The 14,000-nt window shown below is 53.2% G+C and overlaps 1 protein-coding gene across 2 annotated transcripts; it reads right to left on the bottom strand.

The window, feature by feature from the left end:
• Window positions 1-4,521: 4,521 nt before the first annotated feature.
• On the bottom strand, window positions 4,522-13,789 carry Myl10 (myosin light chain 10). Of its 2 annotated transcripts, none has more exons than XM_059249469.1 (6): window positions 13,739-13,789; window positions 12,557-12,632; window positions 11,644-11,748; window positions 7,374-7,452; window positions 4,814-4,868; window positions 4,522-4,709 (listed from the first exon to the last, which is right to left on the bottom strand). In XM_059249469.1, exons 1-6 carry the CDS (start codon window positions 13,772-13,774, stop codon window positions 4,617-4,619), a joined length of 444 nt encoding a protein of 147 aa, XP_059105452.1. In that variant the 5' UTR covers window positions 13,775-13,789; the 3' UTR covers window positions 4,522-4,616. The 2 variants fall into 2 exon arrangements, with proteins under 2 accessions (XP_059105452.1, XP_059105451.1); XM_059249468.1 differs by having other exon boundaries at window positions 4,522-4,715; window positions 4,820-4,868.
• Between the last annotated feature and the right edge of the window lie 211 nt (window positions 13,790-14,000).

Below are 14,000 nucleotides of genomic sequence, written 5' to 3'. Positions count from 1 at the left end.
CTAAAAAGCTGAGTCAGTGGAAAGAGGATGACAGTTCTGAATATTCTACAACATTCTCCTTTAACTCAGTAACTCCAGGACTTCTTCTCTAGAACTCACTGCCAAAACCTCAATGACTCTCCTTCTGCTTCCATGATGTTTTATTACCATTAAATATATATCCATCTTTTTACTAATATCAACTGTGGATGTACATTTGTTTTGTTCTCATTTATTTCTTTTTGGAGCGGTGGTGAGCAAAGCCAGGTCCTCACTGCCCTACCATGGCCTACCCCTGAAATGTGCTCCTACCGCTACATTTACTTAGTTTTTAAACTTATTTATTTTGTGATTGGTCCTCATCATGCAGCCCAGGCACAGCAGAAATAAAGAAAGAAGCCGGGTAGTGGTGGTGCACGCCTTTAATCCCTGTACTCAGGAGGCAGAGGCAGGCGGATCTCTGAGTTCAAGGCCAGCCTGGTCTACAGAGCGAGTTCTAGGACAGGTCCAAAACTACACAGAGAAACCCTGTCTCAAAAAACCAAAACAAACAAACAAACAAAACAAAGAAAAGAAAAGAAAAAAGAAAAAAAAAAAAGAGAGAGGTAGACTGCCTGTGTGCCCCAGCAAAGCTGGGTGTGGCTGATTGATGGACCACTGGCCTAGAATCCCCCAGTGAGGGGCTGAGAACATGGTTCCGTGATAGAGCACTTACTTGCCTAGCATTTAGGGACTCTGTGTCCTATCTCTTGTACCATCAAAGATATATAAAGATGTATGTAGTCTCCTCCAAAGTTGCTATGCTGACCTCATAAGTGGGGTACCTCATGTCAAGCAAGGTCTGTCCCCTTTCTACCATATTATCCCACTGTCCTTAGAGATCCCACTGTCCTTAGAGGCCCCACCCTCTTGCGGTCAGCAAAGGCTCCCAGAGAGATTCCTGCTTGCTCATCCAGCTTCAAACCCTTGGGGTCCATCCTGGAAGGGCCTTCAAAGGCCTTGGCCATTCTTGAGTGGATGCCAGTACAGAATCGGCTCTTGGAGGCAATTTAGCCAGCCACACGGGTGGAAAGAATGTCCCCATTCTCTTAACAACGACCCCCTCTTGATTTATATGTGGGGGCCACTGTCCGAAGGCCCCAGGCGGATGGATCCTGAGTGGAAAATGAGAGGCCAAGAGCCAGGCGTCTGGCTGGGCTAATTATCCTCAATGAGATACAGCTGGTTGAGGGGAGCAGGCTGAGGCCCGGGGCAGGGCCAGCTCCCTGCCCCAGCTCTCTGGGGACCCAAAGGCCTGTCTGGGCTGGCAGCCCATCACCTACCAGGTCAGGTCAGGGTTCAGGAAGCATTCTAGGAGATCCAGTTTGGCCAGTTTATAAGAAAAAAACGGAAAGTGGCCTCAGTGCTGGATTAGCTGCTACCTTGAGCCATGATAGTCCCTAAGACGCCAAGGGACACCTGAGTTCATTCTACTTATGGGGAGACTGAAGACTTGCCTGGCCAGGTAGGCTTGGTGAAGGCCTGAGGTGGGTGGGAGGGGCCCTCTGGAACGGATTGCAGTACCAGCTTTGGCCACATGAGGCGTGTAATTGTGTAGCGGCCTCCATAGGCCTTGGGGCTCCAGGCTGGATCTCTGGGCATCCTGGAGATGAACAGACTTTGACTCTACCATATACCAGGATGACTGCGGAGGTCTAGGGACATTGTAGTGAGCAAAACCACCCCCGCCCCATGAATCCCCGCTCTTTTGGACTTACAAATCCCAGCAAAAGTACCCGGTGAGCCCGTCAGCTGGTTCGGTGGGGAAAGGGTGTTGTCCATGTGCCTGACAACCTGAGCTCTATCCTGCAGGAGAAAAACAACTCGACGTAAGTGGTCCTCTGGACTCCACGTGAGCATGCAAACAGGTGTGTGGGGCACGAACACACACAGAGACATGTGCAGGCATGAACACACACACACACACATACACACACACACACAAGTAATAATACATATATTCGCGTATCAGGTGTTCTGAACCGGACTTGACCTATTACAGGAGTGTGGGACTTAAGCCGTATCACTGACCTGAGACCACAGGCAGGGTGGAGTAGTAGAGTGAGAGTTCCACACAGAGGACTTACCTCGTCCAGAGGAAGGGGCAGGGACAGCAGGAGTACGGCCAGAAGTTCTTACAGAAGTTCTTTTGTTGTTGTTTTGCAGAACTGAGGACTGAACCCAGGGCTTCAAGAATACTGAGCAGGTGCTCTATACTAAGCCACACCCCAGCCCCTCACTGGGGGATTCTAGGCAGGTGCTCTACCACTGAGCCACACCCCAGCCCCTCACTGGGGGATTCTAGGCAGGTGCTCTACCACTGAGCCACACCCCAGTCCCTCACTGGGGGATTCTAGGCAGGTGCTCTACCACTGAGCCACACCCCAGCCCCTCACTGGGGGATTCTAGGCAGGTGCTCTACCACTGAACCACACTCCCAGCCCCTCACTGGGGGATTCTAGGCAGGTGCTCTACCACTGAGCCACACCCCAGCCCCTCACTGGGGGACTCTAGGCAGGTGCTCTACCACTGAGCAGCAACCCCAGACATGTTTTAGCATTCATTTTGACAGAGGGTCTCACTAAGTTCCTCTTGAGCTCAATGCACAGTTCAAACTGGTTTTATTGATCACCACTGCACTCTGGCCCAGTGAACAGATTCTTAATGAGGGAGGAGGAAGGTGAGTGTCCTCCCCTCATGCACCCCCTCTTTAACCTGTGGGGTCCCTTTGACCTCTACACTGTCTGCCCAGAGTCCCTAGTGAGCCAGGGCCCCTGCAGGATGGCAGGCCCGGCTGTCAGGGAGAGAGAATCTCAAGTGAGGGGGTGTCAGAGGTTGCCTGAGGCACCCACTCCCTGCAACCCTGGCTCTGTCTCCTTCTGTGGAATACAAAGCGTCTGACAAGTCTTCAGTGGCCTCGCTGGGGCTCGGCTCAGGATTCCCAGAAAAGCCTGTCTTAGAAAGGAGGAGCCAGGGCTGTGGGGGAGGAAGGGTTCTTCTAGAGACCTCGGCCTCCTCTCTTGTGGACAGTCCCTGTGACCCAGGCCAGGAGCTGCAGGCTGACGGGGGACTCTCACTCCCTCCCCTGAGGGGTGAGAAGGCCAAGGGCTCCCTACTTCTTAAGTCTGTCTGTCTGACTGTCCATCTGTCACACTCTCCCTCCCTCTTCTCTCTCTTTTCTTCCTTGTCTCCCTCCCTTCTCCCTCTCCTCCCTCCCTCCCTCCCTCCTCTCTTCCTTCCTCTCCTACTGTTTTGTTTATTGGCAACAGGATCCACAGCCCCGACCAGCCTCAAACTTTGCAGTCCTCTTGGGCTGAACCCTCTGAACGTGTGAGCCAAAATAAATCCTTCCCCTCCCCTTCCCACTGAAGTTGTTTGCTCAGCTGTCTTGTTACAGGGACCAAAAAAAAAAGTGAGGAGCTGGCGAGATGGCTTAGCGAGGAAAGGCACCTGCTGCCAAGCCTGAGACCTCAGTTTCATTGCCAGGACCCAGATGGTAGAAAGAGAACTGACGCTCCCATGCGTCCTCTGACTTCTTCTACATGAATGCTTCCCATTCACACACGTACATACATTAAATAAAAAAACTTAAATAACTATCATGTTTTCCATTGTTACTATGTAGGGTTAAATATAACATACACACACATACACAGGGAGGCAGATATGAGGCCTTTGTCAAGATCTATGTGCCCCCAGAGTCTTCTGGCCTCTGGTTTTTTCACATTCTTGGTGGTGTCTTTTGGTGGGCAGACATTCAAAAAAAAAAAAAAAAGAACATTCTTTCCATTTTATTTTGTTTGTGCATTGGTGTTTTGTCTATGTGTGAAGATGTCAGAACCCTAAAACTGGAGTTACAGACAGTTGTGAGCGGTCATGGGGTGCTGGGACTTGAACCCTGGTCTTTTGGAAGAGCAGCCAGTGTTCTTAACTGCTGAGCCATCTCTCCAGCCCGGGTAGACATTTTTAATCACAATGAAGTCCCCTTTCACCCTGGCTAGTCCATCTTCAATGCCATGCGTGAGGGTGAAGAGTTCTGTACCTACTTTTTAAATGTCCCCGATCCGTCTCTCCTCCACTCCAACTTTGCCTGTGCCCCGCTGCTTCTACAAGTGCCTCCCTTTCCCTCCCACCCTCCTCCCAGCTTTGGCCCATCTGAGAATCATTCTCCCCGTGGTCCTCATGACCCCACTGCCCATGAACAACCCTGTCTCCTCCAGGCGACTCACAGACGCGAGGTGCTCAATAAAACCCCCATCAGTGAAGGCAATGCCCTGTGGTCCAGATGCGGGGCATTAAAACTGTCCATTACTTCTAAACACGAGCTCATCAGGAACAGCTGAGCTTCAGAACCAGGGAACCAAAAGTTTTGGAAAAACTAGCAAGGAGGGGAAGGTTTTGCTGTCTCCCCAACCAGAACACTAACCACGCAAACATCACCCAGATGTACATCTCTGCGTTATTTATTCCCACTTCAGCTCCGTACTCCGAGGGTGATGGAGACTGCTTCCCCTGCCCATGCTGGCAACAGGAGCCTTGCCCTGGTCCCCCAATGCAGCCAGCCTTGGCCGACTCCAGGTATAGAGGGAGCACGTCTTCTAGTCCTTCTCCTCGCCATGTGTGATGACGTAGCACAGATTCCTGTAGTCTAAGTTGCCACAGACATCTGGCGGGAAAGCTGCAAACATCTGCTTGACCTGGGAGAGGGAGCAAAGGGTCAGGTTACATGGAGGCTGATGGAAGAGAGGAAGGAGTCAGGGAAGGGCATCTGTGGGAATTTCCCCCCAAAGCTCACACTTACCTCCTCCTCACTGAACCGGTCAGCCTGAGTCATAAGTTTTTCCTTAATGCTGTTGGTGGAGAGAAGCCATCATGTCTTGGGAAGAGCTGCCTGGTGGCCACGTGGACATAAGGTTCCCAGGGGAGCTCTAGCTGGGGACCCCAGCCTAGGGCCGATTCTCCCAGGCCCAAGGCACTCTTTGAGTCCTAACTGCTTCTGTTGCAACCTGTACTCTTGGAGCAGCCATGGGGGACAGAACGGAATGATCTTGAGACTCCAACATGACCCGGAGGCCACTGAGATGCCCAGGGTGTGCTAACAGTCAACCTTAGACTGCTGAGGGGGCGCTCCTTGGTCTTTGGCTAGGAGTGGAACCCAGGGCCTGGGTCATAGAAGGTGAATGCTCTAGTGCCCCTCACTGGGGGATTCTACACAGGTGCTCTACCACTGGAGCCACACCCCAGCCCCTCACTGAGTCACTCAAGGTAGGAACTCTACCCTCAAGTTATGTCCTCAGTCTGCTTTACTTTCTTTTTTCTTTTTTGTTGTTTTGTTTTGTTTTTCAAGACAGGGTTTCTCTGTGTAGCCCTGGATGTCCTGGAACTCACTTTGTAGACTAGGCTACACTCGAACTCAGAGATCCACCTGCCTCTGCCTCCTGAGTTCTGGGATTAAAGACGTGTGCCACCACAGCCCGGCTTCTCTTTACTTTCTGTTTTGAGACATCTTCACTAAGTGTCCCAGGCTGGTCTTGAACTCATTCTGTAACTCAGTCTGGTCTTGAATCTCCTGCCTCAGAGTAGCTGGAATGACCAGCCTGTCCCCACCTTGGCTGCCTTGATGTCTTTTCCAGCTGTTTTGGCTGTCAGCTGATCAGCATTTCCCAGACCACATCATGCTGTTCAGGGCCGAGAGCATCATGGGAAGATGCAGCTCAGTCTTCCCATGGGTCTCTTTAGAACTCGATTCTTCACAGACCTGGGACACTAGTGCAAGAATCCCCTTTATCTAGGGAGAAACTGAGGCTTGCGGGGGCCATGCCAGAGGGAGGATGTGGCAGGGTTGGGCCTGTCTCCTTGGGATCCAGGGGACTATTGCTGGAGGTGGGGCCTGCACCCAGATCTGCATGAGAACTTACATCCCTTGCAGCTAAGAAGGGGTTTGCAAGCTTAAGGAGGTTCTGTGGGCAAGGATGGGATCAGAGAGCTAAGTGGAGCCTCTGCTCTTGGGACATCCTCTGGCGCCGGTGGCAACAGGCCCTGGTTCAGGGGCGACACACATTTTCCGTTGTTTGTTACTATGGGACAGTCACAGTTTCCAGATTGCCAAAGCTGGGGACCTTGCGGGCTCTGTTTCAACCAGAGCCACTTCTGTGGCCTATCTGGCCAGCAGCCCTGTGCTCTAGGTCCCCACAGCCCAGGATGGTTCCTTCCATTCCCCAAATGAATCCCTCAGGGACATCCCTTCCTCACCCCCACCTCAGCCCTATCTTCATATTCATGGGGGAGGAGAAAGTCCCAATCATGTCAGGGGGGTTCTCCTGGCACCTCAAGAATCAGGAAGGGGCCACAGAGGTTTTGGTTTGATATATCACTGGTATATCACTTTGGTAGTCCATCTGCACTGTGGGGAGCCTGACTCAGAGCCTTTGATGACACTATGTAAGAAGGGACATGCACATCTCCACCAGACCCCGTCCGTCCACCCGCTCCTCCACCCCCACAAGTGGAAGCTCTGTGGACAGCCAGAGCTGTCAGGACCTGAGCTCCTGAAGAATTGTTGTCACTGAATACCAGCCTATCCTTGATAAGGAGGGGCCATCTCACCAGCCAGGGCCACCTAAGACCCAGCAAGGTTTGGAAGGGACATCTTGGAGGTCGGCCCAGCTTCCAGGGGCCAAAGAAGACTATACTCCCTGACCTTGACTCTCTGTTCCCTCTGCTCTCACTAGGACATGCCCCCGTGTGTACCACAGCAGAACCCACCTCTATGATGCCAGCCCAAGGGCCTGCAGGAGAGCTGCTTATGGTCACTTTCTACCAGGCATCCCAAGCGGAGCTGGTCACTGATGTCCCCATCTGACACTGTCCTCTCCCCAAACCCTGTGTTCCACGGACCTTGGCTTCTGATCTCTGCTGGACAGTCCTTCCCGTTCCAACTCCATACTCATGAGCCATAACCCCTGCTTCTTCCGGCTCCAGGCTATTCTTCTCCCCCAGGCCAGCTCAGTAAACAGGTTCACTAAGCCATAATTCATCTTCTGTTCTCACCTCTAGAATTCCCACCCTAGAGTGGTCAACCTGTACTTGTCCTTCTGGGCTCACTCCCGCCCCTCTCCATCCCCAACACTCAGAAGCACTCCTTGACCCATGCCACACTGTCCACCCACTTCCACACACAGGGAGAAAGGGAGACACCAAGGCCTGGGAGAGACGGAAGGTCTATCAGGAGGAACGGTGCTGGCCTGGCCTTGGCCTCTAGCCACTGGATGGATGTTAGTCCTACTCAGCAGAGGGGAGAGGAGCCAAGGCTGACACCAACCTCGCGCGCCTCAGCTCAAGTCCTGAGAACTTACAAGTCGGCCTTGACGAAGCCTTTTCCTTCAGTGTCAAACACCTTGAAGGCATGCAGTATGGTCTCTTCTGGGTCCGTGCCTAGAGGTAGCACACACAGGACAAGGAAAATGAAAGGGTAGTGGGGGCCTCTCAGAGGTGGTGCCAAGCTGGGCAAGGGTTAAGAGAGGGGGAATGTCCCCAACTCCCACTTAGCCACACCCCAGCCCCTCACTGGGGGATTCTAGGCAGGTGCTCTACCACTGAGCCACACCCCAGCCCCTCACTGGGGGATTCTAGGCAGGTGCTCTACCACTGAGCCACACCCCAGGCCCTCATTGGGGGATTTTAGGCAGGTGCTCTACCACTGAGCCACACCCCAGCCCTCACTGGGGGATTCTAGACAGGTGCTCTACCACTGAGCCACACCCCAGTCCATCACTGGGGGATTCTAGGCAGGTGCTCTACCACTGAGCCACACCCCAGCCCCTCACTGGGGGATTCTAGGCAGGTGCTCTACCACTGAGCCACACCCCAGGCCCTCATTGGGGGATTTTAGGCAGGTGCTCTACCACTGAGCCACACCCCAGCCCTCACTGGGGGATTCTAGACAGGTGCTCTACCACTGAGCCACACCCCAGTCCATCACTGGGGGATTCTAGGCAGGTGCTCTACCACTGAGGCACACCCCCGCCCTCACTGGGGGTTTCTAGGCAGGTGCTCTACCACTGAGCCACACCCCAGCCTCTCGCTGGGGGATTCTAGGCAAGTGCTCTACCACTGAGCCACACCCCAGCCCCTCACTGGGGGATTCTAGGCAGGTGCTCTACCACTGAGCTACACCCCCAGACTCTGAATCCTTTATGTTGATAACAACTTTCCTCAAAGCCACAAAAGTGGCACAATAGGAATTATTCCAGCTGCACCATCACCCAGCCCACTGTGCTCCCATCTCCCTCGGGGTGGCCCAGTCTTGAAGAGCTCTCCAGTGAGCTCCAGCCTCAGCCCCTAAGCTCGGAGCTGTTTCCTTCATTTACAGCCTCTGTGCATGAGTCTCACAGTGGCTGCTCCCTCACCCCCAGACTTCACTGATCATTCAATAATACCAGCTTGGAGACCTTGGACAAGTCACCTAACCTCTTTGAGCTTCAGTTTCTTCATCTATGAAATGGGAATAGTCGTCAGGAAAGTGAAGAGCATAGTAAATGCTCTCAGGGAGTCTGTGCACAGTGGGGCAAGTTACTTGCAACTAAATGTATGTAGTCCATTTAGGTTTCTGTAAAACCTCCCAAGCTCTTGAAACAGTTTCTATTGCACCACTTTTGTGGCTTGGAAGAAATGTGTTATCAAAATAAATTAATCTGGGGTTGGAGGTGTGGCTCAGTACTATAGCATCTGCCTAGAATCCCCCAGTGAAGAGCTGGGGTGTGGCTCAGTGGTAGAGCACCTGCCTAGAGTCCCCCAGTGAGGAGCCACAGCAAGGTTTGTGGACAGTGTGCTTGGTTAGCATGTGAAAGGCCCTAGATCCTCCCTCAGAACAAAGGAGTTTAGATAGAAGTTGTGGGAGAGAAAGAGGGGAAAAAGGAGGAGGAAGGAGACAGAAGGGATTCTGGGGCCACCAGAGAGTTTCAATACCTGGCCCTCTCTTTGTACTTATGGGGAAGCTGAGGCCCAGAGAAAAGGACTCATGGAAGGCTTCCAGTCTACCTGAATGACAGCTGGTGACATCCCTTACTCAGGCCTTTTTCCTCATCATGCTGTTCCACACCAGGCTCAAAGCGGATCTGGAAGCTCTTTCCTTCCTTCAAGGTCCTGCACTGTCATGAGATCAAAGGCATGTTCGCCACAGTATATAAAGGACCAGCTCGCTAATGACCACTAATGGCCTGAAATTTTGTTTAGTTTTGCTCTGTTTTTGTTTTGCTTTGTTCTGTTTTGTTTTAACTGCATGTCCTATAGCCCAGGCTGGTCTAGGACTTGCTGTATAGCTGAGATTGGCCTTGAACTCCAGATCGATCCTCCTGCTTTCCTCCTCCCAAGTACTGGGATTACAGCTATGTGCCACCACACAGCTTAAGGATAGGCCTTAACGAATGTCAGTGACTCAGAGCCACAAATCCATCTCTGCTCTGAGTCCAGCTCCAGGCCTACAGCTTCACCACTTGGACATCGAGCTCGCCGTGTCTCCTCATCAGACTGGGGCAGGACCCTCTTAATTCCCCCATCAGAATGAATCAGGTCTGTCTGTGTCTCCTCCATTAGACTAAGTCAGGGCTCTCTGTATCTCCCCCATCAGACTACACGAAGGACCTGTGTGTCCCCTGTAAGACTATCCCAGGGCTCTGTGTGTCCCCTATCTGAATGGGTCAGACCCTTATAGTCTTCTTGATGAGACTGCTGTCTCCTGGGAAGGAGAGCCTCATCCCCCTCTGAACAGTGACCAGAGCCAGTGCATCCTTCCCAGGTGGGCTCAGCGGCTCTAAGGTAGAGGGGCCCAAGGGGTGCAGGGGTTCTGATGGGGGCTGGCTAGAGTCCCAGCCTCCAAGGCCACCGCTTCCCAATCCTCTCAGTTAGCTAAAGACCCCAGTGTCTCTCTGAGGAGTGCTGGCAGCTGGAGCTGATCTGCAGTTAGCCCCACCGTCTTCCTGGGGACCAAGTCCTGGATTTGGTTAGCTCTGGCCCGGCTGCGGCACACTCACCTCAGCCAGGCACTCCCTGCCTTGTCCCCAGAGAGGGCCTCTGCTGAGGCCTGGAAGACCCATAAAAAGCCTGTACATGGCTGCCTGCCATTGCGGGAAGTCAAAGGACAGTCTCCTTGTCTCAATTAATGGCCGCGATGGTGCCTGTCCCAGCCCACTGCCCTCCCCGCTGCCAGCCTCTCACGCAGCCCCAGACAAGTTTGCATGACAGGCTCAGCTGGAGCCCCAGGCTTGGAACCCCAGCAAAGATGAGAACAAGCTGCAGTTCTAGGTCCCCAGCTGGCCCTCCATCACCACTCTGACTTAGCCACAGACTAAGTGAGCCTCCAGCCTCAGTGTCCTTGTCTGTAAAACAGGCCATCCCAGCTAAAAGTGGTGCCCCTTCCTGTGAGCACCCAAAAGAGTCCTAAATGAACTCCTGTTCATCTCCAATATACATGTCACATCAGGGCTGCAGACACCATCCTCTGGCTCTACTGCTGAGCTGTATACCCCAGCCCCTCACTGGGGAATTCTAGGCAGGTACTCTAGCACTGAGCCACACCCCAGCCCCTCACTGGGGGATTCTAGGCAGGTGCTCTACCACTGAGCCACACCCCAGCCCCTCACTGGGGGATCCTAGGCAGGTGCTCTACCACTGAGCCACACCCCAGCCCCTCACTGGGGGATTCTAGGCAGGTGTTCTACCATTGAGCCACACCCCAGCCCCTCACTGGGGGATTCTAGGCAGGTGCTCTAGCACTGAGCCACACCCCAGCCCCTCACTGGGGCATTCTAGGCAGGTGCTCTAGCACTGAGTCACACCTCTAACCCTGAGAATATTCTAAGCAAGGGTTCTACTAAAATACCAAAGTATAGAAAGCAAATCAGCCCATTCATTATCACTCACTCACTCATTCTGTGAGGGAGATCTTAACCTTAAAGGTTAGGGGCAACCATAGCCCAGGATGTCCCGTTCCACCACAGAACCCTTAAGGTCAGAGATGACATATCTTCCAGCTCCAGACCTGGGGCTATGTCTCAGGAGTACGGAGTAGTTAGAATCGGGGTCTATTTGAGTTTTCTTTTGCGGGGATACCTGGGGCAGTTTTCACGAACTCACTGGGCCTCCTCTGACTCCTCATCACTGAGAAGAGCTTCCCAGTCCTTTCCCTGGAGACCACAGTGACCCCACAATAGGACAAGGCAAGTAACCAGCCTAGCAATGGGGTCAGCCATGAGTGGATCTCAGAATTCCTATTCCCTTTTAGCACCCCTCTGCCTATCCGTCACCATCAACGAAGGACAGACAGGCAGGACAAGCAGGACAGGTCGGGAGGAGGGCAGAGCGGGCGGTAGGAAAGGGAACTGGGAGTGGAAGGGGTGGGTATTGTCCTGATGGTGAGCAGAGGGATTCCAAGTCATTACAGCGGTCTCCGCTGTGCGCGCACACAGAGGTGGAAACTGAGGCAGGGCCCAGGCCAGTGTGCACAGCCAGGGGGTCCGTATCTGGGAGCCTTACCGTGTTTCCATCTGTGGCTATGGACCACAAGGGCCCGGGTATATCCACTTCCTGCTCCCAGCCCTTGCCCAGGCTCCCAGGAAGTTCACTCACCCTTGAGTTTCTCCCCAAACATGGTCAGGAAGACTGTGAAGTTGATGGGCCCTGGAGCTTCCTTCACCATGGCTTCCAGCTCCTCGTTCTTGACGTTTATGCGACCTGGAGAGGGAGAGGGGGACGCGCCCGAGGAGAGCCTTGCAGTCTCTCCTGCTTCTTGTGCTCCACCTGTCTCCACTGGGCACTGGCCGTCTATTGGGGAAACTTCAGGGGGATGCTGGAGTCTACAGGCTGCTGCCTCCACCCTCTCTCTCTCTCTCTCTCTCTCTCTCTCTCTCTCTCTCTCTCTCTCTCTCTCTCTAGCTTCCCAGAAAGCAAAGCAAGCCACTCTGTATCTCCCTTTCACAGATTAAAACAACAACAAACAAACAAACAAACAAAAAATGGAGGCTGGAAGAAGTGAAGTGGGGTACATCGGGGGCCTCAGGTCTCATGCATTCCTGGACACGGGAACCCTGGGATTCTACTTGGTCCCAGTGGGCACTCAGGTTCCCAGGACTTCAAAAACTCCACCCATATTGGTATCTTAGTTAGTCAACTCCAGTTTTTCCCCCAAACCTAGCTCTCCACTCTTTGATTTTGAGACAGTGTCTGGACACATAGTCCAGGCTATCACTGAATCAGAACTCCATCTGCCTCGGTATGGGAATGCTGGGGTGACAGGCATGTGCTAACCCACCCGTTTGACCTCTCATACTCCAGGGCCTTTGCACAATGTCAAAAATGATCTTAAAATGTCCTCCCCTGGCCACCAAGCCCTCCTGCCACACCGGACGCCTTCCCCTCCACCGCGCCCCTCAGCTCTCAAGCCTCATGCTGTGGCTGCCTTGGTCTGCCCTTCTTTCCACTCGGTCATTAGCTCTACCTAAAAACCAAGGTCTCAAGCTGCCCCAGCTTCTGCTTTACCCACCCAGTGCGGCAAAGGTGTCTCTCAGGTCCTCCTTGTCGATGAAGCCATCCCGGTTCTGGTCCATGATAGTGAAGGCCTGATGGAGACAGGGATGGTGAACCACAGGGCCTACCCAGTCTAGTTGGTCCCTCCCCCTCTCTCCAGGGTGTCCTGGGTCATCTGCCGAGGGAGGAACCTCAATTAGGAGCTGTTGTGTGGTACTTTGATTGTGTTCTGACAAATAAAGCTTGCTTGGAGTCAGAGGGAGGAGCTAGCCACTAGCTGACCATAGAGGTTTGGAGGACTATGGAGAGAGGAGACAGGAAGTGGTAAGGCAGGGCTGAGAGAGGATCTCAGCCCTTTTGGACGGAGGAATAGAAGAGGTAGGAAGCAACTGGCAGCTGCTCCCTGTTCTCTGATCTTTCAGGTTCTTACCCCAATATTTGACTCCCGATTTTTTGTTGATGAAGATTAATTAGATTAACCTTCATCCCAAGCCAGAGCTCCAACTTAGCTTAGTGCATGCTACATCCTGGGAACTGTAGTCCACCCTCTCTGAGCCTCTGTCCTGAGTGCTTTGGAACTCCACACTCATTGTCTCATTTTCAAGAGCACAGCGACTCGGAGAGGGAAACTGAGGCTCAAAGAGGGAAATTAAGGCTTTTCCATAAGTCACACAGCAAGTACAGGCTCAGGTAGAGGGTAGCGAGCACCTCTGTAGGCACAGAGGCAGCCATGGGGACCTTGAGGAAGGATGACAGTGTGGACAGCCACTGTGGGCTCCTTGAACCCCCCCTGCGAATCCCGGTAACCCTCTTGTGACGGTTCATCGCCGTTATTGTCAACCTGACTAGATTTAGAATCACCATGGAAACACACCTCTGGGCACATCTGTGAGGGTTTTCCGGACTGGGCTAACTGAGGTGGAAAAGCCCACCGTAAGTGAGGGCTGCAACCATCCCATGGGCTGAGAAGCAAGCCGAGCGCCGGCATTCATCTCTCTCTTCTTCCTGACTCGGGATGCTGTGTGAGCAGCTCAGGCTCCTGCCGCTACCCCTTCCCAAACGCTGACGGACTGCACCCGCAGACTGTGAGCCGGAACAAACCTTTCCTCCTTAGGTTACTATGTGCCAGAGATGTTGTGGCAGCCAAAAGGAGAGTAACTAATACAGGTCCCCGGGGTCCCCAGGGCCACCAACCAACCTCTTTAAACTCCTGAATCTGGGACTGGTCGAACATTGAGAAGACGTTGGAACTGGCTGTGCCTTCCGCTCTCTTCCGGGCTCTTCTGGGTGCCTGGGGGGGAAGAGGTGAATCCTCCTAGCCATTGCTTCTTCCAGAGCAGTCACCAGTGCCAGACCAGGGGTCCCAGAACACTGCGGTCGGTCCAGGTACCATTGCCCTTCTTCCTTGTACACACACACACACACACACACACACACACACACACACACACAGAGCAGCC

Source organism: Peromyscus eremicus, chromosome 23, assembly GCF_949786415.1.
Source record: "Peromyscus eremicus chromosome 23, PerEre_H2_v1, whole genome shotgun sequence".
Classification (NCBI taxonomy): Eukaryota; Metazoa; Chordata; class Mammalia; order Rodentia; family Cricetidae; genus Peromyscus; species Peromyscus eremicus.
The sequence above is the reverse complement of the archived record's forward strand: the minus strand, read 5'-3'. Positions and strand labels throughout refer to the sequence as shown.

Bases quoted from the DNA above. Each gene is read 5' to 3' on its own strand.
- Myl10 (XM_059249469.1), bottom strand. From the start codon at position 13,774: ATGTTCGACCAGTCCCAGATTCAGGAGTTTAAAGAG. The intron at 11,749-12,556 runs GTGGGTAAAGCA...CTCCCTCTCCAG, and splicing joins AGACACCTTTGCCGCACTGG to GTCGCATAAACGTCAAGAAC. The intron at 7,453-11,643 runs GTGAGTGAACTT...TGCTACCTCTAG, and splicing joins GTTTGGGGAGAAACTCAAGG to GCACGGACCCAGAAGAGACC.